General features: G+C 33.8%; 1 protein-coding gene across 3 annotated transcripts; it reads right to left on the bottom strand.

Moving 5' to 3' along the window:
- Nucleotides 1-784: 784 nt before the first annotated feature.
- On the bottom strand, nucleotides 785-25,473 carry LOC126770784 (zinc finger protein 235-like). 3 transcript variants are annotated; one of them, XM_050490343.1, is made up of 11 exons: nucleotides 24,887-25,473; nucleotides 24,549-24,750; nucleotides 24,270-24,436; nucleotides 23,825-24,009; nucleotides 22,429-22,612; nucleotides 6,286-6,413; nucleotides 5,756-5,933; nucleotides 4,969-5,105; nucleotides 4,307-4,478; nucleotides 3,590-3,735; nucleotides 785-2,785 (listed from the first exon to the last, which is right to left on the bottom strand). In XM_050490343.1, the coding sequence occupies exons 1-11, from the start codon at nucleotides 24,906-24,908 to the stop codon at nucleotides 2,666-2,668; spliced, it is 1,641 nt and encodes a 546-aa protein (XP_050346300.1). In that variant the 5' UTR covers nucleotides 24,909-25,473; the 3' UTR covers nucleotides 785-2,665. The 3 variants fall into 3 exon arrangements, with proteins under 3 accessions (XP_050346300.1, XP_050346301.1, XP_050346302.1); XM_050490344.1 differs by having other exon boundaries at nucleotides 24,549-24,747; XM_050490345.1 differs by having other exon boundaries at nucleotides 24,549-24,747; nucleotides 25,336-25,473.
- Between the last annotated feature and the right edge of the window lie 700 nt (nucleotides 25,474-26,173).

The following is a 26,173-nucleotide window of genomic DNA, read 5'->3' as shown; positions in this document are numbered from 1 at the left end:
ATATGGCGCATTTATTAAATAGTTTTTAACTCTAGTGGCTCAATATATTGCTTATTTTATTTATAACTTATCGTAGCGCAGCATTAGCTTATATTCAGGCCATTATAAAATAATAGTATATAATATTTTTAAAAATAGAATGTTATTGTTGTTTATAAGCTGTTGTCTGTACAAATTAATATTTATTTATAAAAAAATTATAGCATTATAGTGGGTTTCTACTGAAAAAGCTGGCAATTTTTGGGTTTGCAAAAATTGCATTTTGTTTACAATGTAAAATTTGTTATAAAAACGTAAAATTTTTACCAACACAAAAGTTGCCGATTTTTCTTAGGTGGATACACAGCTATATGTGGCAATATTTATTAATGCTTCTAGTTGTTTACAATGGGGGATAACCTTTTTATTAATAATTTGAATTTACTAGGTGCAATGATGTTAAGTATATTTTTGTATTTAATACTTAATTGTTAATATTAGAAATGAAGTACAAAGTTGAATAGTTCTTCGTTATTTGAAAATATAAAGTAAACTTACAATGCAATTTTTATATACCACTGTGTTGTTTTTGTTATTTGTGTTTTTAGTTTAATGTTTCTGGCGCAAATGTCTGTAATTGAATTATATATGTTAATAATCATTTGATACAAGTATATAATGTGCTTCCTTTATTAAAGAAAAGTATATTATATCTTACTATTCTTTGGCAAATCTTTATAATTTGAAAAATAGGTGCTTTTAATTATAAATTAATTTATTAGTATGAATAAATAAAAGATTTAAAATCGGTGCAAAATATTTTTTTATTTTGTACTTTATGTTACACATTTGAACTTACAAATAAGATCACAAGATATTTCGTGTAAAGACAAGAGGAACTTCAAAGGTAGAACATACTAAATTTTTGGTACATTGCATGGCACCTCAAATATTTACAACTTAATCGAACTGAACATATATTTACTACGGTATTTTAAAAAACAATAGTGGAAATCCTGTTCAACACAATATCTAAACTTATGTTTCTCACAGTTATATAAAACATTATTATTATAGCAGATTCCAATGGCAGAAAATATAAATAAACAAATATTGAATTGTCATGATACTATTGTTCGAGACCTAAATACTCTGTCTAATTAAGGAATAAATGGCGTGTTAAGTAGTCAGTTTTAATTTAATAATAAGGATATAAGTAAGTAACAGCCTGCGAATGTCCCACAGCTGGGCTAAGGCCTCCTCTCCAGTTTTTAAGGTTATAAAATTAAGATATATTAATCAAGAACCGTTTGTAGTGCATAATATGTGATATATTTTTTACAAAAGCAAAGTTATCAGCACATTGTATTTGAAAATCTGCCATTGGATAATAGTAAACCTCTTTCTTGTGAATGAATTAAAGCGGGATAGCGAAATTTTATCTTGTAAAATAAGTTTAGTTTAGAGATTGTATACAAATCATCAACATTACATTTGTCTATATTTAAACATTTATGATAACATTCAAGTAAATAATTTCATTTTGGAAATTAAAAAATGAGCCAACTAAGTTTCTATTCAAATAACTTTCGGCAGTTGTGTTTTGTGTAATCCTACTATTATTAATAATTTCAATGTTGGTTTTTTAAAAATTGGAGATAATTCATAATTATATCAAAATCTGAAACTTATGATCTACAATAAAATCGTCGACATTATACAATGTAATAAGAATAACCGTGATTATGGTAAAATCTTATATTTATTATAGACTATTAAGATATGTACAAATTGCTAATAAACGATATATTTTTTTACAACTAGGAGATCATACATTATGCATTCGTTTTGGACCCAGCATTTTGGAATATGCCTACATATTGTTTTCATTAAAATCTTTTAAAGAGTGAAGCATTTCTAAACCTTTAAGTGACATGATTAAACTGAGCTGGGCAAACGTCTCCTCTCCTCTCAAACATAAAGTTTGGACCTTATTCTATCAAGTTTTTTTTTACTACCGTCTGAAATGAATTAAAAACATAGTCAAGCTCGTGTGCTTACTGGGATTTGATCCCGTGATATTTTATCCAATAGAACATCACGTTTCCCTTTAATTGTACGATGCTCATATAATTCTGATAATTCTCTAAATGTTTACACAATCAAGAATATTGGACGACATGTTATTTAGGATCAGAAAACATTTAAAATTCCTAATCTGCATAATACTTACATAATCTTACGCAAAGACGTGTTAAGTTTGAGAAGATTCGCGTGTGGAAGTACGTAGACCATTATCACAATTTAAACATTACTAAAATTTTACTAGCGTATTACATAATTTGAATTAGTCATAAGCATGCTACTAACTAGTATTGGCTGGGCAAGAAAAATCCACCAAATTTTTTTGGTATTTTCGTTTAGACAAATAAATTTAATTTAGTTAAATACACCTGTCATAAATTTTTATCAAGACGATAATGAATCAAATTGTATAATAAAAGCAAATAAAAACTGATGCGGTATGACGCATTTCTCGGCCTGGGCCAAAATGTTTCTATATTACGGACGACCAGAGTGCCTACAACGAAAGACAGTGACGAATGATCTATCCAAGGGTTGAAGAAGAGAGATCACCCGGAGAGTAGGGCCTAGTAGGTCCCGACGGTGGTCGACGGTACCGCAGCTAGGCGTCGGCCTGCGGGTCGACGGTGACGGCACGTCGCTCGCCATTGTCCAGCGACACCACCATCTGGTACGGAACCTTGATCTGCAGCGGCACTCGCAGCTTCGTGTTAGACGGAGCCTGGAAAATATATTGATATGATTACTGTTTTGCATATTTATTTCTCGGTATACGTATGTCGTAGTATAGTCAGGTCAACAAGGAAAAGTAAACAAGCGTCTAAAGCCTTTCGGGTTCCTTGTTGTTACAAGTTCCAACTTGAGCTCTAGGGCTATTATATATGAATAATTACTAATTATTGTAATTTTTCTAGACTCATGCAATTCAAACCAAATAAGAAGGCTACACGGGAGCATAATATATTGAAACCGCAAGCAACAGTGCTGTTTCATTGAGTAATATCATTATATAGCTACATAAAAGACTGCCATCCGAGCAACAGGCTTCAAGCTGTTTGAACATGTCTATTATGTATTTTCTACATTAGTGCCTTATATATTTTTAATTTGTAAATATACTGGTGGTAGAGCTTTGTGCAAGCTCGTCTGGGTAGGTACCACCCACTGATCAGATATTCAACCGCAAAACAGCAATCCTTTGTATTGCTGTGTTCCGGTTTGAAGGGTGAGTGAGCCAGTGTAATTACAGGCACAGGAGACATAACATCTTAGTTCCCAAGGTTGGTGGCGCATTGGTGACCACTTACCATCACGTGGCCCATATGTCACGTCCGCCTTCCTATTCTATAAAAAAATATATATTTATTTTTATGATAAAAAAATAATAAATATACAACATGTTTTCGGAACAACAAAATAAAAAAAAATGAATATTTGGCATATGAGAGATGGCATAAGAATTGGTGGAAATGGGTCATTCCTCCTTCGTCTTACCAACAAGGCAATATTATTAAAATAGTCTTACATGTATCGTGATCTCGGGCTTAACGTCCTTCTTAGCTAACATGTCGATGGGGAACAGGCCGGGGACCTCCTTCTTGGCTCGCGGTCTCGTTTTGAACTTGGCGTGTACGATCATGTGTTTCTGTAGGTGATCCTTTCTATAGAAACCTGAAACGATAATAAAATTAACGGTTTAGTGGAACTAATTAAAATGTCAATACAATCGGCGGCAAGTATTAATCACGACTTGTAAAATTAGATCGTTATCTGGTTAATATTCTAGTTACTATGATTGATATATGAAAATATAACTATTCCTTTTCCCTGATATAATAAATACAGTAACAGTAACAGCCTGTGAATGTCCCATTGCTGGGCTAAGGCCTCCTCTCCCTTTTGAGAAGAAGTTACGAAGCTTATTCCACCACGCTGCTCCAATACGGATTGGTGGAATACACATGTGGCAGAATTTCGATGAAATTAAGACACGTGCAGGTTTCCTCACGATGTTTTCCTTCACCGTATAGCACGAGATGAATTATAATCACAAATTAAGATCACGATCATCGGTACATACACGCGTTCTTACCACTGGGCCATCTCGGCTCTTGAAAAGTGACACAGACAAATTAAAATAATAACATCTAAGACATGGTTTAATATTTATACTACTTATATAATAAATATTGAATCTAAGAATCCAAGAAAGAGATATATATGAATCATAATGTTAGATTACCTTTCCCACAGTCGGGACAGAAGAATGACTTGATACCGGTGTGTATATGCAGGTGTATCTTGTAGTGGTCTTTCCTCTTGAAGGGCTTGGAGCAGAACTTGCAGACGAACACGCGTCGAGGAGTCGGGATGTTCGCCTCCTCGTGGGTTTCATTTGATTCGTTAACCACAACCTGCAGACGAGTTCATGGTTAGTTTCAAAGTTGTACTGATAAGTACTTTTTTACTGGTGGTAGAGCTTTGTGCAAGCTCGCCTAGGTAGGTACCACCCACTCATCAGATATTCTACCGCAAAACAGCGTACTTAGTATTTTTGTGTTCCGGTTTGAAGGGTGAGTGAGCCAGTGTAATTACAGGCACAAGGGACGTTACATCTTAGTTCAACAGGTTGGTGGCGCATTGGCGATGGTTAACATTTCTTACAATGCCAATGTCAATGTGCGTTGGTGACCACTTACCATCAGGTGGCCCATATGCTCGTCTACCTACCCATCTATAAAAAAAATAATTGAAAAAATAATATAAATCCCCAATTGCTTCTCTATATTGGGTCGAGGCAATGTTTTTATAAATGCCATTAAACGATACATGAGCATATCTTAAGTTTTTTTTTATTATATTGAAAAATAGTATATCCGGTCTGAACCAGATACAACCAGTTACCTCAACGAATTCAATTGGGTTGTTTTCCTTCTTAGTATCGTGAGGCGAGCTGAACTGCGTCTGCTCGTATTCGCCGTTTTCCGCGTAGTCTTGACCCTGGCAACTATGACTTTCGAATAGTGCATTATCGGAAAAACCTGAAATAAACATGACAATTACCACTAACATACACGTAAAACATTTTTGGACGAGTACATTCCATTTAGTCTTTAGTACCCGCAAAATTATTAATCATAGATCTTATCTACCGAAGAATCTTACTAATATATATATAATATATATATAAAATAAATGTGAAAGTAAGTTTGTTTGTCAACTTTTCGCGCGTTGAGATTATACAACCGATCAACATGAAATTTTTACATACACGTTGTCAGCGGTACAGAAAAGGTGCCGTACACCAGACACCCCCCCCTTCTCCGTGAGGGTCAAACTTGGTCGGAAACTAATTTTATTATTTGAAAAAAAAAATATAGACAATGGCTATGTTCAACCTTACTAAGAATCTATTTAATAGTAAACGAAAACTTTAAATATATTAAGTGAACGTTTCTCGGGGTTGAGATTAAAATTTCAAGGACGAATTTGAACGCAACGTTTCAGACGCAAAAACATTTCACCTTTGTCGCGTGTGTATGTGAGTTGTACGCGATTTAATTTATTTTCATTTTTAATATGCCATACTTGATACTTCCAGCCGGTGCAGCTACAGGCACGAGAGACATTACATCTTAGTTCCCGAGGCTGGTGGCGCATTGGCGATGTAATGAACTAGTCTCTTACTTACCTTCATTGCAAAGCGAACACCAGACGGTAGTCGCTGCTGCCGTCTGTTTCAAGTGAACGTTGGCGTGTATTTTAAGATGCTGTTTTCTCTTAAATTTGCGGTGACATATGGGACACTCGTGAGGCCGGTTCTCTGGAGATTGTTTCTTCCTTGGCACAAGAAGGGAAGGAGTTTCATTCTGTTAAGCAAACATATATATTAGCTTATTATTTATTAATTTACCAGCTATTTACCTTTCGCTGGACATAACTGACATTATAGAAATAGTTTAACTAATTGAAACTAATATAAATAATCAAATAAAACGGTACATAATGTACCAGCAACAGTACATTTTCAATTGAAAAAAAAAAATTATATTAAAATTATAAGCTTGGGTACTATTAACATTATTTTCGTCAGAGTGTAATAAAAACGGATTTTTCTTCTAGCGTCCCAAAGTTTGGAAGTTTTATTCAGACAGTCAGTACAAGTACGTTATGGAAGAGCCTAGAGATTTTATTGTAAAGTAAATATTGTACAAGACTTACGAGCACTTCTATGTCTATCTGGTCCCCGAGGAGCGCGCGCAGCTGCATCACACCTTCGTTATTGGTCTCAAGTGCTCGGAGGTGGACCAAGTTCACGTGTACCATCATCTGATCATTCGTGTGAAATGCTGGAAAATAATTTACGAATATAATGTGTATGTATTCAATAGGATTTATTTTAATTAATCGTAGTTATAAACAAAATAAATAACATAACCATCAGGTTTTATTTATAGAATAAATTTTCCTAATAAAACTTCATCCACAGCTGCCAATTGTAAAGACTAGCTTACTGTGTAGAATATACATTATATGCGCGTATTCTTAATAAATGCACTATTCATTCGCATACTCTAATAATATCCCGATGGGACAACAATGTAACACGACCGATGATATATCAGTCGTACAAAAAAAAACAAACATAACGTGTTTTTCAGAAAACTTTCCTCAATAGAAAAAAACCATCCAAGACACGATATACGGACTTCAGGATCTGCAGCTATATGTATAAGCAAGCTTCTAAGCCACAAAGGTATTTAAAGAACGCGGATTAACAAAGGGTTCAATTCGAATTTAAGATTCATCTAATGCCTGTTTCGAAGTCTATTTATATTAAACAGATTTAACAAAATCAATTTTTGCATATTCAGATACTATAACATACTCTTGTTTTTTTTTTTAATAAAAACGAAGTCGACATTTTTGCCGTCGAATCCAGTATCATTTTAGGGGATGAGGGACGAGGGGGGAGAGGTTGAGGACGGTCGACCGCTCGGGGCGCCAAAAAAAGGGGGCGGCAGACAAAATGTATCCGTATCTCTTTTCTAAAAAAACTTGCGGACCAAAATCGGTCGACAGATATAACGATTTTAAATTTGTAACTAAATTCAAATATATTTGATTTAGAGATACCAGATTACACTTTATTTTACTATGATTTGTTGATTCTAGCGAAATTCTAACTATACGAAAGAGAAGGAAATCTTCAATTTCGCTTTGGTGCCCGATTTTCAGTTAAAGTCTCGTCTGATAAATAATTCGAGCATAATGAAAGTCAAAGGTTTCCACTAGGAAACGCTCATTTACGCCACAAGAAATATCTGTCACGCCATGCTTCTCTGGGATCTAGAAAGATCAGAATATGATTATTATTCTCGTTAATTTTTACAATATTTCTTATTATTTGAAGTAGGATTAATTATATTACTAAATTATGTTTTTAAAATTGTCAAGTTCATTTTAGAATGAAACTAATAGAAGTTTAATTTATTTTTATCTTTCCAGCAGAAACCTTATATACATTTTCAATTCAAGTAGATAAAACAAAAAAATTGTCATTACTAATTTACTATAATAGAAATAAAAAACGGCGAATCAAGGCGATTTTACAGCAAACCTACAAATGCTCCATTAGACGAAATAATTAGCAAATAAATTAAATTAAATTTGGTGTATACACTTCTAAACCTGATTCGTTTTTAATTCTTTATTAAATTCATTAATTTTCAATGATCAACGTATCTTTTACTAAAACGCTTAATTAAATCTTAGCTCAAGGAGTACGTATAATCGTTCAGAAATCAATCCTATGATGTTCTATTACAACATTTGTTTTTAATGAGAAAGATATTGTAAATATAAGATTTTTCTTGTTTCTGCATAAATGCCTTAGATCGGACTATATGATAATTAGCCTGACGGAAATGGGTTTATTAGGGGGAGCTATTTTATAATACGCAACAGTTATTTATAAGTAACCAATGAAAATACCAGTAGCGTGCAATATTGATTTTTGGGAGGCTGCCACGACGTCATCGGCGTAGAATGAATTCACATAGATTTATCTAACTCATATGCTTTTTTATATAGAATAGGAAGGCGGACGAGCATGTGGGCCACCTGATGGTAAGTGGTCACCAACGTCCATAGACATTGGCATTGTAAGAAATGTTAACCATCGCTTACATCACCAATGCGCCACCAACCTTGGGAACTAAGATGTTATGTCCCTTGTGCCTGTTATGACTTAGCTGTGAGAACTAGTAATAATCACTTGAATAACCATTCTATATGAGCAACAAATGAACCAGCTGTCTCAGAAAGCTGTCATGTAGAAGCAATCTCTTTAGTTAGTTGATATAAAAAAAACTTAATAAAAACAATGATGATAAAATTTCATCTCAATTATATAAAATATTATGTATATAGTATGTTTTATGTTTTTAACCCTTACACCAGAGAACAAACAGTTTATTTAAAATTTTAGCTCAAAATGTTTGGTAGAACTGGAGAACAAGAAACGAATGAATACATTCAATAATATGTGGCATTCGATCGCTTCAGAGTTTAATACGTCTATACGGCTGTGACGTCAGCCGTCAGTCCCCCTTCTAAAAATAAATTCAATACCAGAACCCTACAGACCCAGCCCGAGGCGTGTCCCCTCCATCCCCCCTCGTAACCCATGGGGATCACAAAGTAGGGAAGGGACCAACGAAGGTCGGTAGATATTGAAGCTCAACTAAACACCGACGATAATTTTACCAACTTCGAACAAGAAGTATACGTATTACAATATAATAACATATGATTAAGACTCCAATCGTAAAATTATCTTAGTTAAGGGAATAAATATCCCATAATATGACATCAGAAAAATACTCCAAAACTCCATATAATTCGGAATATTATATAAAACAAGTGGTATATTTTAAGTGATCGAACAATTATAACGAAGGATAATAAAAAAAAGGGCGAGGGGATGAATAGTAAGAAAAAAAATGTACCCGTCCCCAAGTACTAGGAAATATAATAGAATCGTCGAACAGGGAGAGGTAAAATAAAAAAAAAAGACGCGTTGTTTTTGCTGTATTTTTTGTAGAATTTCTATTCTAAATACGACCTTACCCCCAGGTAAACGAGTCGAATATCGACTCGAATCGTCAATTGTTTTTGTATATTTAGAAATTGTCCTACTTTGTAAAAGATAAATATAGTGGTGATGCTTGTAAATCGTGCCCTTTTCAACTTTTATTTTAGTTTTGTGTTGTTTGTTTATAAATTGCCGAAAGAGCTTGTACTGATACAGTTTTAATTAAACTTTATTGTAACCCTCTCAACTCTTAGGTACATAGTTTTAATGTACGTTTTGTTAGTTGATTTAAATAAATATATTTGTTCAAAAATTGTTTAATATTTTTGTTCTTGAAATTAACCGTTAAACACATCATTGATGCCCGGTCCCTATACAATATCCAACGAATCGTTATTGTACATCAGTGAACGACGTATTTTAAATAATAAAGCAAATTTAAAAAAAAAAAAACTCCTGAGTCGTTGATGGCCGAATGCGAAATGAATGACAATTTTAGCCGAAAATTGAACCAGATGGAATCATTGATTTAGAATTACAATCTTTATACTTTGTCAGACACTACGTCTATAGACGTCAAGACAATTACTACTTTTAGCGTCTGTCTCTCCATGTGCTTATACACCACATAATAACATTTAATCTTATGAGAGTTACACCCAGTACACATGTGACAGAATGCTATCCAGTTATTCTTTGCGATGTTTTCATTCAACGCCGACCACGATTTGCATTATAAACACAAAGCACAAGAATTATCAGTGGTGCTCGTCAGGGTTATAGAAACCGCATTCATCTGTTAAGAATCTCGTGTTCTAGCCAAGGGGTTAGCACGGATCCGGTACCTGCTATTATATATATGGCATATATTGCAACTGAATTTTAAGCAAGTTCGACCAAACCGATTGCTAAAGTGTGTGTTAAATTCTAGATTTTATAAATACTTTTCGTATTGTCGCCAATAATAATACAATCTATTACACTAAAATTGATGAAAATGAATTTTTTTATTAAAATCATTTCACCTGACTTCAAAAGTAATCTGACTTTTTTGGGTACTATTTAATATATTATTCCATAATTCTAAAAAATACCTTCTTGAATCCTTCTTCAATACATAACTCAGTTTCTAAGTAAGTTTTTTCTCTCATATGTTATAAATAATTGAACCGTTGAGGCTACAATGACTTAACGTTAAAAGGGTCGAAGCGGGTTCGAAAGGGTCTTGGGATATCCACCCCCCTTTTGAACGACCCCTTCTTACTACATGAGCTTAGAAGGGTAGCTTTGAACATATATGTTTTATTATAAAAAGGGCAAGAGTATGAAGGTTGAATATTTTTCCTGCCACATTTTATCACAAAATTATAGATAAACCCGTTTTTTTATAACAATAACTAGTGATTTCCGACTTGCTCGAAATGAATCCGTGTCGTTTACAACATCGTAAGCAAATCTATTTATCTTCATTATATAATGTTTTTTTTTTTTTTTTTACAATTAATGGGCCGGCGTTTGACCGTTGACTTGCCTGATGTTAAGCATCGATACGGTCTAGGATGTAGCACGCTTGCCTATAATAAAGCTGTTTACTCTGGATTTGAAGACATCAACATTGTACCTATCAGGAAATACGGACTCAAGCAAAACATTCCACAGTTTCGCAATGCGAATGATGAATGTAGATTCAAAGCGCTTCGTACGTAGGCGGGGAATTTCCACTGTGTACCTATGGCGCTTTGGTCGCGTTTGCCTGGCCGTTCGATAGTAAAAGGGGGCGGGAGGAATCAGTTCGTGTAATTCCTGAGCACATTCTCTGAAATGTATCCGATAGAAGACTAGGTTAATAAGGTAATAGTATGAAAGACAATAAAATAGAAGACTAAGTCGCCGAATGGTCCTTTAAATAAATTATTTACACCGCCGTACTGCAAATCAAGGGATCTTATGATAAATATTACATATATTCGTTGCGCTTGGATCACACTCACTCGCCCTTGTAACCGGAAGACCGCGATACAAAATAATTATGTTTGCCGGTCATAAATGTTTGCTTAATAATAATATGAATATTGCCATATTTATATCGTATTATTTGTTAGTAGCACTCATTTCAGATGTTCGGCAACACTTTAAAATTTCTAGCTAGGATTTTATTTAAGCTTTAGGTTTACGGACCGCAATGGAAAGTCGCAGGTCCGATCATGACCCTTTGGGTTATTGTCGGCCCCACTCGTAACACAAGCTGCGCGCTTAATTGGAGGGGTAAATAGGAATATCAGGAATTTCTTTAAAAAAAGAGCATTGCTTTTATTATTCAAATAAAAATATACCCAGGATTAAATTTCAAAAAAATTATTAATATACATTATGTCGCTGTGCGTTGCACATTTTTATGTACTTAGTTATTAGAATAGTAGATTTTAAATAATAAGCGCATAATTTGTATTTATTTTGTTCATAACACGGATAAAGATAACGAAAGCTTTTAAAACTATACTTACTAGAATCAAAACTACGTATGATTACTGATACTTTGTAATTCATGTATTTTTTTTTTTCTTTGTGCACCCCCATATATTATGTTTAAAAGGAACAACAACGTTCGTATTTCTATGGTATCAGTATCACTAATATGTGTACATATGTATCCCCATTAAAGAAGCGGAAAGCCTCTGCTTGTATCGCGACAATGGATGCGGTCAAGACCGAAACTCCACGTTTCACTGACGTTAGAGAAAATTCACAAGCGTGTTACACTGATAGATAGTTTTGATATGGTAACAAGTTTTTTCCCAGCTTGACAAAATTTGTGATATAATAATTATGTTGAAAAGATATATAAAATAATTTGCATATAATTTGGACATTCGATATAATACTGTTAGATTAAAGGGCATATCCCTTTTTTTTATTAATTGTTATGTAATTTTGATATATATATTATATAATTTATATATATACTAGTTAATCGTCCTCTCTTCACACGGGTTAATAAGAAAAATGTATTTTGGATAGGATTTGCATAAAATCCGTTCTTAGTGGGCGTCAACGTCGGGGCAGGAGTAACTGTGACAAATTTCAAGTCAATTGGGCGGATAGTTTAAGAGATCTTGTGATGAGTAGTATTTCGCTTATATATACATATATGAATAGACTGTTTTTTTTTTTTAATAAATACGAATATGAACTGCCTTTTTCAACGTTTTCGAACATACGATTCGATTTAAGCAATCGAAATGAAATAATAATTTATTAAATTAAAACGTAAAATGGATATCAAGCATGGAGTTATAACTAGTAGATATGTGTACGTTAAAATATTAGGCGTTGGTATTTCTAGGAGGATAGGTCGATATCTAGGCCGTGTAGGGCGGTCAAGGGGATGGGATCAGCCTGCTGGCGAGTCTATACGAACATTATGTATTCAATGTTACATGGCGTTCGTGTCTTCAATGTACATTTGTAAAATATATTTAGGTATTTTTGGTTAGTATTTTGTATACTCGTACATACTGCCTGCCTCGTTGGTCTATGACTGCCTTGTTGGTCTATTTGCTAGATATAAGGCCGCTAAGGTCCTGGGTTCATTCCCAGGTCGGGCCAATAAAGTTATTGGATTTTTCTGTCAAAAAATTCTCGATAGCAGCCCAGGTTTGGAAGTTGGAAGTGTATACAATCCCGTGCCTCGGAAAGTTTGTAAAGTCGTTGGTCCGGCGTCCAATAAATATGCTGGTCCGCCGGCCGTAAACTGGTGGTAGGGCTTTGTGCAAGCTCGTCTGGGTAGGTACCACCCACTCATCAGATATTCTACCGCAAAACAGCAATACTTGATATTGTTGTGTTCCGGTTTGAAGGGTGAGTGAGCCAGTGTAATTACAGGCACAAGGGACATAAAATCTTAGTTCCCAAGGTTGGTGGTGCATTGGCTATAAGCGATGGTTGACATTTCTTACAATGCCAATGTCTAAGGGCGTTTGGTGACCACTTACCATCAGGTGGCCCATATGCTCGTCCACCTTCCTATTCTATAAAAAAAAAAATATCTCCTGCGCAGTTGGCTTACTTACCTTACTCGTAGATAGATGTATATTATATCACAATTTCTATTATTTTATTATCAATTTCCAGATTCAGGCCCGCTACAGAGATTCTTCTACAGAAAAGTCTGGTAACTTTTTATTGGGCCCACCTGAGGTTTGAACTCAGGACCTCGGGATCTGCAGCCTTATACCTAGCCAGTAGACCAACGAGGTAGTCCATCTTTCTATTAATACCTATCATGGGTTGCAAAGCCTCCTTAAATTGTTTTATAAGCAATTATCCGGTACGACTCGCGAGCAATATAGTGCACGTGAATGGTATAGGAACCTTCATGCAAGTTGCATGATTTGATTTGACAATCATTGCGCCAATATAAGTCCCTGACATGAAGTCATATTCAGACGCCAGTCATCTGATGATAAAAATCCTCGAGCAGGGAGGTGAATCAAACGATAATCGCTAGTTCAAAGCCAATTAAGCACAATCAATTTTCATGTGTTTAATTAGTGTTTATAATTCAACTCGGGCTCGACTGTGAAGGAAAATATCGCGAGGAAACTAATTTCACATTATGTCTGTCATAATGTAGGTTACAATGGAGCCGCGTGTTGTAATGAGCTCCAAACCATCCCCACAAATGCTTAACCCCGTGGTACATTAACAGGCTGCTACTTTCCTTATTTTTAGGATATTATAGTTTTTACTTACATAAGAATTACTTCTCTTTATGATCTTAAAATAACTAAACCCTAATTGTTAGAAACATTATGTTATCCTCACTAATATTATAAATGCGAGTGTTTTTTTTTTTGTATCGGTAGGCGGACTAGCGAATGGGCCACCTGGTGAGTGGGTGGCACGTACCCAGACGAGCTTGCACGAGGCACTACTACCAGTTTCTTTATTTGTTTGTTTGTAACACTTTCACGTCTTGCCTACTCAACCGATCATGAAATTTTGCATAAACGTTGTCAGGGGAACAGAAAAGGACATAGGGTCGAACACCTGTCACACCATCACCGGCGGGCGTAGCCGCAGGTGGACACTAGTTTTAGATATAAATATACATATTTACAAAAGTATTTTTTAATCTACCAGATGGTGCCCCAGTTTTTATAAAAGGAAGCGGCAATTGTCACGTGAGTTGTCCTAATTAGCTCGTTTATGGCGTAATTTCTTAATGCGTTCTAATGTCAGTTATCGCAAAATACTAGCAATAAAATTCACTAATAGTGACCCTTGTAGCACACCATTTGCTTAATCAATAATCATAGAAGATGGGATTTATTAATTTATACGCATTGCTTCATTGTGTTTAAGCAGTTGTATAATGTAATTAATGGAGAAAGAAGAATTATTCACTTTGAAAACATTAGTCTTTAAAGCTATATAACCGCGGATGGTTCAATCAAATACTTTCAGAAATCTGTATTATTACAATTTGCTTTTAAATAATGTTTTAATAAATGATATTACAAAAAGCTCAACCATATATAACCAACTCACTAGTATCACTTACTCCGATTACAAAACTATCTAACTAAAAAAAAATATTAATGTTTTTTTTTTTAAATATATAAGCTAGCGCTTGACTGTTATCACACCTGATGGAGAGTGATGATACAGTCTAAGATGGAGCGCGCTTGCCTAGAAGATGCCTATTCACTTGACTTGACTTGAAGGTGTACCCACATTATAGGTGGTGGGAAAAACGAAGGTCGGGAGGGTATTCCAGATCTTAGCGGTGCGTATCAGAAACGAGGAAGCAAATCGTTTCGTAGGTGTCTTAGATACATCAACAACATATGATGTATGAGAAGACATTCAATTATACAATTTCGATGAATATGATCTTTTTCCTGAATATTACTACTAGTTTATAATAACTGTTTATATGATTTTATCAATAACTTACAAAAACCTTGTAAATAATTTAAATTTCCAACAATCCTCATATATCAGAAGATTAACAAAAAACCATAACGAATTAACGAATACACCTAAACATTCCTCATACATCACGCCGTCCATTGGTGAAAACCGTAGGAAAATCCGTTTCGTAGTTGTTGCGTTTATCGCTTTCAGACAAACAAGACAGCCTTTGTTTTATAATATGCAGTGATTGTATAACGAGCTTGCACTGTCTATTGTTTAGATGCTAACCGACATGATTTCTTGTAAAGATTTGTCTCGATGATACGATTACAACAAACAATATAATATGAGGAATAATTATATAAGATAAAGTTCTAAGATAGTATAACAGCCGTAAGTACTATTACTTGCAATCATTGTATACAATAAAGTATAAATAAATTTGTACATTGAATACACGGTAAATGACATTTCATAAATTGCAAAATCATCCTTATTACAAAATTGGTGACGGTGGCCTTGTTCGTGTGTCGCCTGCATACCGGTTTATATGCAACATTTACGCTCCATTACAACAATTATGGTACAAAAATAACTTTTATTTTTTTCATTGTTTGCCAGATTTGTAATTCCTACGTAGGTCTTAAAACAGGGAGGCGTTATATTTTAGTTAGAAACTTATACTGTACTCCCGACACTTTTATCTAAATATTCAAATTCTTTTATTCAATTTACACTTAATAATCACAATTAAAGAAAAAACTACTAAAGGTTCGGAAACGAAAATACCATACCTTATATGAACCGACGAAAGTTGTCTAATTTTGTAATTGTTTAAAATTTTCTACATAATAAAAAATATTTTTTTTTGTCTTTTTTTCTCTTTGTCTGTCTGTTGCGCTTTCACGGCTGAACTACTGTACCGATTTTGATTAAATTCTGTTTGAAGAAAGTTTGAACCCCAAATAAAGGCACAGGCGTTTTACTTGGCCTTATTGGTACTTTTTTTATTCCTAAGTTATAAACAAACATATCGTATACATTATAAATACAAGTTGAAAAAAATGTTTGCAATATTTATAAAGTTTGTCACGTTTCGTTTCGAGTTTCGTTATGGATTCATCTTTATAATCGACAACGAACCCTAAACAAAAACTCCGAAGGTAAAATAGTTTCCCCCCGCGGCTTCGACGTTTTTAAGGGGGGAGGGCAGGTGTAAGGTACCCTGTTCTCTTTTGTACCACTGACAACGAGTATGAAAAATTTCATGCTGATCGGAAGCGTAACAAACAACTCACTTTCAATCAATTTATAAAATTATATAGGACATTTTTTTAAAACATAACTCTTACATTTAAATACATAAATAACTTTCATAAAAATAGCATTTAATTTTGTATCGTTGTAATGAAATACAACTTTTAATAACACATGTAGCAGTTTCTAATGAAACAGTAACTGTTTACGTTGGTGTCCTTGCTTGTTACGAACCGTATACCGGTTATTTGTAATAGGACTTGAATGGTTGCTGCCGTTTGGGGGGAAGAGAGGGAGCGCTTGGTCAGACAGAGATAAGACACACGTGAGCATGTAACCGATAATATGTTTTACACAGCCATCTGTTATTGCACTTTAAAGATTTTATTGACAAGACTAATGTTAAAATGTCAAAAGACCATTCTTTCGATTGCATTAAATTTATTAGGACTTTTTTATGTGTATCAAAGAAAATTTTAATCGCTTTACAAGATTTCGTCTAGACATGTACCGATTGCATGAGGTCAATACTAATTGAGTATAACCGATAGTGGTTGCCATATTCTATAACCTTTGGCCATATTACGCAGTAATTGCATTTTTACGTCATTCAATGGCATTCATATTTTATTATGTTTAATTGAGAAATTTATCCTTTCTATTTGATAAAAAAAATAGACAATTAATTATTATCTATGTTGATATGTGTATAATTATCGTCACGGTAGGATGCGCAAGCGATCCCGTGACGCCCCTTCGACAAGACGGAGTGGGTATTGCTGGTTTTCTAGTGGGTATTCCGGCGCCTTCAGTGCCGGCGAGCCCCACATACCCCCCACCTCATGTGGGGGAAACGCGTAAATGCGTTTTTCCAGCGAAAAAAAAAATGTGTATAATTACCGAGTCCAGTCATATTAATATCTGTATATTTATATACTATTATGTATATTGGATGGCCTAGTGGTAAGAACGCGTGAATCTTAACCGATGATCGTGGGTTCAAACCCGGGCAAGCACCACTGAATTTTCATGTGCTTAATTTGTGTTTATAATTCATCTCGTGCTTAACGGTGAAGGAAAACATCGTGAGGAAACCTGCATGTGTCTAATTTCATTGAAATTCTGCCACATGTGTATTCTACCAACCCGCATTGGAGCAGCGTGGTGGAATAAGCTCCAAACCTTCTCCTCAAAAGGGAGAGGAGGCCTTAGCCCAGCAGTGGGACATTAAAAGGCTGTTACTGTTATTGTACTGTATATTGGATGACTTTATTTGAACGGTATCACAGGATCTGCCAGCCCGATTTGAAAAAAATCTTTTAATGTTTGACAGCCCATTAATTAAGCTAGGTTATAGATTATGTTACATCACACTACAGCAGACGGGTGAAGTTGTCAGTTTTAACTCGAATAACAACGCGCGTAGCAGCTAGTATTAGAGTCATACTAATCGCTCACTTATTGACCTACTGAATTTTGTCGACTTCGACTTGATATTTGGCACACACATATCTTACAAGAAGGCATAAATTTTAAACCAGCTTTGCGACATCTAACTCCTAAGTTGGTAGGCGCTTGTTAATGTATATCGCTACATTTTAACTAGCTTTTCTGTGAGTACTCATAAGGATTAAAGGGATACGAGGTATACATATTATGTAGGTATACATTTAACCATGTTATATTTTAAATTTATTCAATACCATTCAGACGTATTTTAAGTATTTAAATTTTCCCATATATCTTTTTAATGATATTATAATTGTATTCATGCGGATAAGAAGAACGTGAATGAAATAGATGTGTTAATATTGGAGACTGTCGTTCTATATTCACAGTTAAAACGTGGAGTTAATATTCGTTGATTTCCATGCAGGAAATATAATAATTCAATTGTATTTAATTAACTAAACAGCCGGAATGAGAGTAACTACTGAGTTTCTTGCCGATCCTTTATGTAGAATCTGTACTCCGAACGTATGATAACTATAAATTTAATTTAATCACAAAAAGTGCTCTCAAGTTTGCTCTACTTGAATAAAGTGTATTTTTATTTACAAATATCAACCCTAAAGATAATCTCCTTTCAAAAAAAAAAAAATTGAGGTGTTAAAAGTAGAATACTCTATATTTTAATTATAAAACTAACTGTTTACGGTTTTTACGAAGATAAAGTCCCACGTGAGAGGCATTGCGGGAGGGGGTGGAGTGCGAGGGCATTACAGGCACGGTGATGTTATTTACGGGTATGCATGTAGATATATGTCAAGGCTATAGAACATCTACATATAAGTGACTTTAGCTTTATGCTACGAGACCGTCTTTGTGTATTTACACGAAACTGTGTTTAAATTCTAGAATAAAAAGGATACGTAATCCGTTGTTACCTGTAGAGTAAACGCGAAATAACACACAAATTAAAAAAAAAAAGGTGTACCGATAACTTTCTATTCATAGTTTGCAAAAAAAAAAAAACTTAACTTGTCTATTGTATAGAAGAGAAATAATATCGGGAATATTTGGGAAAGTCTATTGTTGATGTAAATAAATACGGATTTGGATAAAAATAGTCAGTTAATTTCGATTAGTTTTATACTTTATTAATCAAATGCTTAATTTTTATTTAATTTTATAGCAGCAATCGAATATAATGCGAAAAACATATGAACTACGAAACGATTATCACCGAGACCACGTCACAACATGAACGTTTACAATGTAAGAGGATTAAAGTCATATCAATTAAATTCATTCTCGACCTGTTTCACGTATTAAAATAATATCGTTTTTTTGTTGCGTTTACTGGCACAGACTAAGTAAAAACGTACATTGCTTATGTGCCTACTATTTAACTTATGTACTTTTACTGGTGGTAGAGCTTTGTGCAAGCTCGTCTGGTTAAGTCGTTTGGTATTGCTGTGTGCCGGTTTGAAGGGTGAGTGAGCCTGTGTAATTACATGCACAAAGGACATAGCATCAACAACAACGTGATGTAAGCGATGGTTAACATTTCTTACAATGCCAATGTCTATGAGCGTTGGTGACCACTTACCATCAGGTGGCCCATATGCTCGTCCACCTTCCTATTCCATAAAAAAAAACTAACAGCTAAAGCCCAACAAAGAGGACGGGCCGCTTTGTTGGGCTTAAGGTGTTTGGTAGTTTTTTTAATATGAAATTGAATAACTTCGTGTTAATAAATAAATCACAAATATACTTTCATTTTTACGTATAAGTTCTACAGGCTTGACTTATAATATATAATAATCTTAAAACTCGCAAAAAGCTTAATAGGATAGGATTTATCGTAAATCGTATGAAATGTTTTTTTGAGAATAAATAGGACTTCCTCAAGTTGCACAGCCTTATAAACTAAGTTACATTCTCTTAGTGGCCAAATTTAAGTTACTATATAAGCAACTTTACAAGACGTCGTCGTAATTATAAATTGATTGTTTTTTTTCAAGATAATAAATGATAAGATTTTTTTTCTAATGATGGCGAAAAAAGGAATATAGATTTTTTTAACTATTATATCTATCGCCAAACAGCAATACACTAAGTATGGGTTTGTTCCGCTTACGAGTATAACGGTGTGTGAGCGAATGTCAGATCAACAGTCAAGGGATGTAATATTTTAAGATTGGGGGCGCAAATAAGATTGGATTGCGAAAACCCATCAATGATAGGATAGAAAGTGGGAGAAACGGAGGTATTGATATTCAAAACGGCGTATATTCAAACCCCCCCCCCCCATTTTAGCTGCGTGGATGTGTTTGAAATTTAAAATGTCGCTAAAAGTCTGTAATTTTTTTTCCATAAAAATCCGAGTTCTGTTACGGGGACAAACTTTATTGAATACTAGAACATTTGAAAGGTGGTTAGGAAATGTTTGCTTTAAATGTCCGCCCGCGGCTTCGTCCGTGGACGGGGAGGGAGGAGGGTACGGTGTTCGGTACGCTTTGTCCTTTCTGTACGCCTGGTGTACGCAAAATTTCATGACAATCGGTTGAGTTAATATGTAAACGTGCAAGAAGCAGACAAATAGACAAACTCAGTTTCGTATTTAGAATATTAGTTATGATTCACAACTGTTCTACAGTTGCAGTTGAGTTTTAAAAAATGTTAAGTCATAAGGCTTTGTTATATTCGTGTATTACATAAAATTATGGTTAAATAAAGATGCTACTATCTTAGGACTTAACTCCTGTCAAAGGTACTCGATAAGTACCTTTGTGGCCATTACCTTAAAACCCATATTATGTTTATTTATAAAAATATTAAACTTGAATACACAAAAAACAAACGACAATCCATATTCGACATTTAAATTTCTTGTGACATCAGCCTGCAAAATTTATGCCAAATCTAACGATACGGGCTTATATTTGTGACTGTAACTGTAGAATGTACTATTGTTGGGGTGTGGTATAGTGTGGGTGACCTATTGAATTTTGAAGACTAGATGGTAGAAAGAAGGAAAGATATATGATGTATCGGATATACACCGGTGGGAGTGCGTCTACAGACTTTTCAAAATGCTAAAAAATACAGTCACATGAAAATACTCGAGCGTGTCATATATTGATAGTGTATATGGCCCACGTGTCTCCGATGACGGAGGTATGTTAATCTGCCGGTTTGTATTGTAAGATTTCGTATAGCCGTAGGGAAGGGTAAAAAATGGGGAAAAAAAATATTCGAGCGTCTGATTTTTAGAGGCGATGTTAAGTGGCATCGAAAGAAGTTACCATTCAAAAGACTGACGCTTCGAAAGTGACGCATAATCGAGTCGGCTTTTTGGAAATGCAATAAAAAATCCGCATGTGAAGCGACACATACCATATCCCATGATATGAACCAAGGGGTTTTACATATAAACTGTAACTGCACGTTCTACGGTTTATTGACGATATTTGTTAGACGCTTGAGGAAATCGGCAGATTATATTTTCCCGTTGTCCTTGAATTATCAGAATAAAAAAGACCATTCTCGAGAATGCCAAGGTGACGTTTTTTTCGCAAGTTTGTGACCCTCCCACTTCACGTTGAAATCGTAAGATTATTGCAATACACGCCTTTCAGCAATTCAAATGAAATTAATCCACTGCACCATAATCTGACGCGCTCAAGTATTTCTAACAAACGTTATTTTTTTTATTATTCTGATCCGGTGCTCTAGACGCCCTACCGTATATATATTATCAGGTGGGTGTACTTAACAGGGTGCAAGGTACCCCCTTATGTTAATCTGGCGCGCTTAAGTAAATCCCAAAATCCTCTGTGGGGTTCCTCAACTATATGTGATTTTTGCATTCTTATGGATTATATTATTAAACATCAGGATAATTCGAGCGTTTCTATCAAACAAATTAAATAACATGTTTAGTGCAGTTGTATGCAATAACATGGATGTAAATCACTGGTTGTAGTATTTTTTTTAATTAACTTTTTTTGTACCAGAACCAAAGATAATATAATGAGAATCTAGCACGCCCAACTATTAAAGAGATTTCTTTCAGCACACAGGAATATATGTATAAGGATACAAAACTATTTAAACATGGAAACTATTTAAACAGCGCGGAAATTCGGCCTGCATTATGGGCAGCGTTGCGTCGGGTGGGAATCAGGAGGCGCTATTTTAAATTTGACTTAATTAATAAAAAAAAATTTGACATTGTTACATTAAAAAAAATAAACATGTATTATATACACATGTACATGAGAATAATGGCGGAGGATATTAAGATAACGACAATGCTTCTGTTTTGTTAAAATGTATGTTTTTTTTTTAAATACATAAATACGGTTTACTGGTCAAAACCATGTAAAAATTGGTACAGAGTCCATTTTTAATTAAAAAAAAAATAAAAAAACAAATCATATTTTTACACATGCCTAGCGAGGCTAGTAGATGACAGTTAATAAATAAAAACACAATCTAAATGCTATGTAATCGTATCGTATGCCTGTTATTCACCTTCAAAACACGTTACGTATGAAGTTTGGTTATTTAACATATTTAATTAAAGCTTATAAATAATAATATAATACAATGTTGTATAATTTTACAAATATAAAATAACTCACCTTTTCCGCACTGTCCGCATAGAACTTCCTTTTTCTTGTGAGTCCAGCTGTGTATCTTAAGATGATCCTTCCTCTTGTAACTCTTCCCACAGTCGGGACATAAGAAGGGCCTCGTGCTATCAAAAGCCAGAGGTCCCAAAGAATTGTTGCTGACCTGCTCTATTGATTCACTTGTATCGTCCATCTAGAACGTAGTATCTAATGTAAATTTATTGATATGATTAATGAACTTTGAAAAACGAGGAAATCCTGTTCTTTAAGTGGTCCGGCCCAGCTGTAGGAATATTTCTATTCCTTACCAATAAGTCGTAACGTACATCTTAATTTATCTAAAGTTAATAATTTAATACATTATTTATTTTGATGTAACACATCTATATTATCATATTATTGCGTGGCTCGTGGATAAGACCGACTTATGTGTCATGATGGCAAACAGCATGACCCTCTCTCGTGACGTTACTTCACCCTATCTGCCGCCGGTCTTTACTCTTTTGCGTGTGCATAGCACAAACGTTCTTTAAAGATTCTTTTAAATTTCAAAAGTGTATAATAATTAAAATATATGATATATAATATTAAACAAAATTATACAAAGGTGAAAGTACTGCTCAGAGCAATCTCTAAAGGTTCGTTACCACTGAAACTCTTCAGAGAATCACTAACAATTAATAAATTTTATTTTTGTTGTCGACGTCATTAAAGAAATTTATGTATGAAATGAAAATTTCCTTTTTAAAGACGAAGTTTTGCAGGTGATCTTTATCGAAACTAGTAAAATTAAAATTTTCCAAAATGCCTCAAAAATCGAAAATTCAGCTGAACTAAATATTACTTTGTACAGTCTAAAAATCAATGAAACTTTATAAAAGAATTCAAAAGCACCCCTTCATGACTATAATTTATACCCCGCCTTTTAAAGGGCAAGGGCAAGGGCAACTTTTCCCTTTTTTTAAAATAAGATTTTTTTTTAAATAAAGATTTTTTGTTTTAAATATTTTTAATTTAATTGTAATAAATAATATATATATGGGAAATATGTTCCCATAATATTATAATAATGTAAAACAAAATACTGATAAGAGGTCTGTCTATTTACATGCAAATTAAAAATAAATGTAGGTATGTAAAGTGTGTGTTGTATACATTGCGAGGCAAAAATAATAGTGTGCAAAGAAACTTACATTCCACCATCATCACATTTTTTTTTTAAATTATTTAATTAGATTAAATTTAATAAAATTAAAACTTTGAAAGATAAGATAATTATTAAATTATATGCTACAAATGCAGCTAATACTTAATTTGTTTATATTATTTATTAAATTATTTACAATGGTTTTTTTAATACTAAAGTTGTTCAAGCCATTAAAAATAAAACAAAAAATTAACAAACCTCCATAGAGGATTCGCTGTGTGCATTGCCAGTTACACTTGTTATGATCGGGTGGAGTTCTTCATACTCCTCTGGCTCCTGCTTAATATCCAATTCCTGTTCGCTGACTGGGTTAATATTAACCTCCATAAAGTGTTTGTTATGTGTCTGAAGGTGTTTTTGAAGGTGGTCCTTACGGTAAAATGCTACAATAAAATTTGATAATCTAATAATTGATAAATGTTAACCTAAATATAAACTATAGTATGCAAATTCATTTAAATAATGTCATAATTATATCTTTGATGTTAAATTTCTACATTTTCGAAAATAAACAAATTCATTGAAAAAGCTCTAAAAACTTGTAGAATATAATAAAATTAAAAATATTATTAGTGTTGTGAAAAAAACATATTTAACATTAAAAAAAGCATTTAATAAATTGTTTAAGTAATATGATCATTACCTTTATGGCAAAGTGAGCATGCTAAGTTTTTGTTTCCTTTATGAATGGAACTGTGTATATTAAGATGTTCTTTACGTTTGAATCCCTTCCCACACTCGGGACAGACGTGCGGTCTGTACTCAGTATGTTCCTGCATGTGTCTATCTAAATGTTCCTTGCGTTTAAGTCTGACAAGACAAAGATTGTCAAAAATTATTAGTTTTGGCTATTTCAGAATGTATTTGAAAATAACAAATGATTATTTCAATCTATAAAATAAAATATGTGCAAAATGATTACCCTGTTCCACACACTCCACACAAGAATCTGTATGTATGATAATGTGAAAACAGATGCAATTCTAATTTCTCCTTTTCATCATACTGAGCTGAACACTCTACACATGTAAATTGAGTCCCTTCGTCTCCGTGTTGTATAGTCGCTAGCTTGCTCTTTGATAATAAATGTTTTTTCACCATCAACTCCATAGAGTTTGAACCTGCTAATTAAAACTTTTTTTTTAATTTAATATGAAAGATATTCAAAATTATTAACATGTCAAACAAACATATATTTAATAATTTACATAAGTATCTGCCAATAAATATTTTTTTGTTTTTTAAATTTTAGCAACTTACTATTTTCAATACGATTTTCCATGAGAAAACAAACTTCCTTTACTCAATATAGCACTAACAAAAAACGAACGAAGTAAAAGTCACAGCTAGTTTCCCACACTTGCGCGACCCGTTAGAAAGTAAAAAAAGAACTTGAAATAGTAATCCCTTCCCCTACCAACGGCAGTCGCCCAAGGCTCGAGCTCCCCTCCGAATAGGGGTGACTACCCTTTGTCTACCCTTACTTCTCCTACGGAGGGCGGGGGACCCCACTTTAGCCGGTATAGGAGGGTGGGCTATATTTTGCCTCAACATCGATTCCAAATCTACCTGAACCCCTAACGTGTTGTTTTAGATTGTAATAATATCACGTATCTTCCTTTCATAGTGCACGATATGATATAGGAAAAAAAACAATAACAATTATAAATTTTATCACTTTTTTGGCGCGAAAAAATCGCAACACAGACCTTCATATGTCGTATTTATTCAGTTCACTAATTATTTTTATTTTTTATTGTCTCATCAGAAAAATCACAATAGCAGTTTCTATGATTTTACACTTTTTGAAAAAAACAAAACTAAATACAAACGAAACTAAACGTCACTCTCCCCCCTCGAATAGTTTGTAAATGAAAATCATAGATAATGAATAGGCATGCGTCCGATATATCAAAACGAATTCAAAATCCGATTTCAAACACAAATCGATTTGTATCGATTTTACAAACTAAAAATCCGATTTCAAAAATCGACCTAGCCGAACCAAGCGCCAACGATCTATAGATCAATACCACTAAAAGATTTCGAATCGACAAATAAAATCACTGGATATCACCAAACGAATTGTGTATGGCAACACAAACTGATTGTTGCATACTATGAAATTCGCTTTCTCTCTTTCTAACCGATTGGAATAAAGCGGAATAAAAAGGAGAGTGCGTATTTTGCGATTTTGATTTCGATTTGTTGGTTCTGCTACGGAAATCTATTACACAATCATCGACCTAACTGTTGCATACTTAAAGACTATATTTGCGATTTGGTGAGGCTAGACGTCACCGAAATCGGATATCTAAAATCGGATTTTGAAATCGATTTGTAAATCTGAAATTGGATAAATATCAGTTCATGACTAATAATGACTTGAAGGAATTAATGAATGATAAATCGTATTTTTCTAAATCGTCGAGATATGTATTTTAAAATTTTATTAATAAGTAACAGCAGAAATTTTAGTTTAAAGTAATCATTAGTAAATAACCAAATAATATTTTTTATATGTATGTACCAAATATATTATCAATT

The sequence above is a fragment of the Nymphalis io genome, chromosome 9 (genome assembly GCF_905147045.1).
Source record: "Nymphalis io chromosome 9, ilAglIoxx1.1, whole genome shotgun sequence".
NCBI classification, from domain to species: Eukaryota; Metazoa; Arthropoda; class Insecta; order Lepidoptera; family Nymphalidae; genus Nymphalis; species Nymphalis io.
The sequence above is the reverse complement of the archived record's forward strand: the minus strand, read 5'-3'. Positions and strand labels throughout refer to the sequence as shown.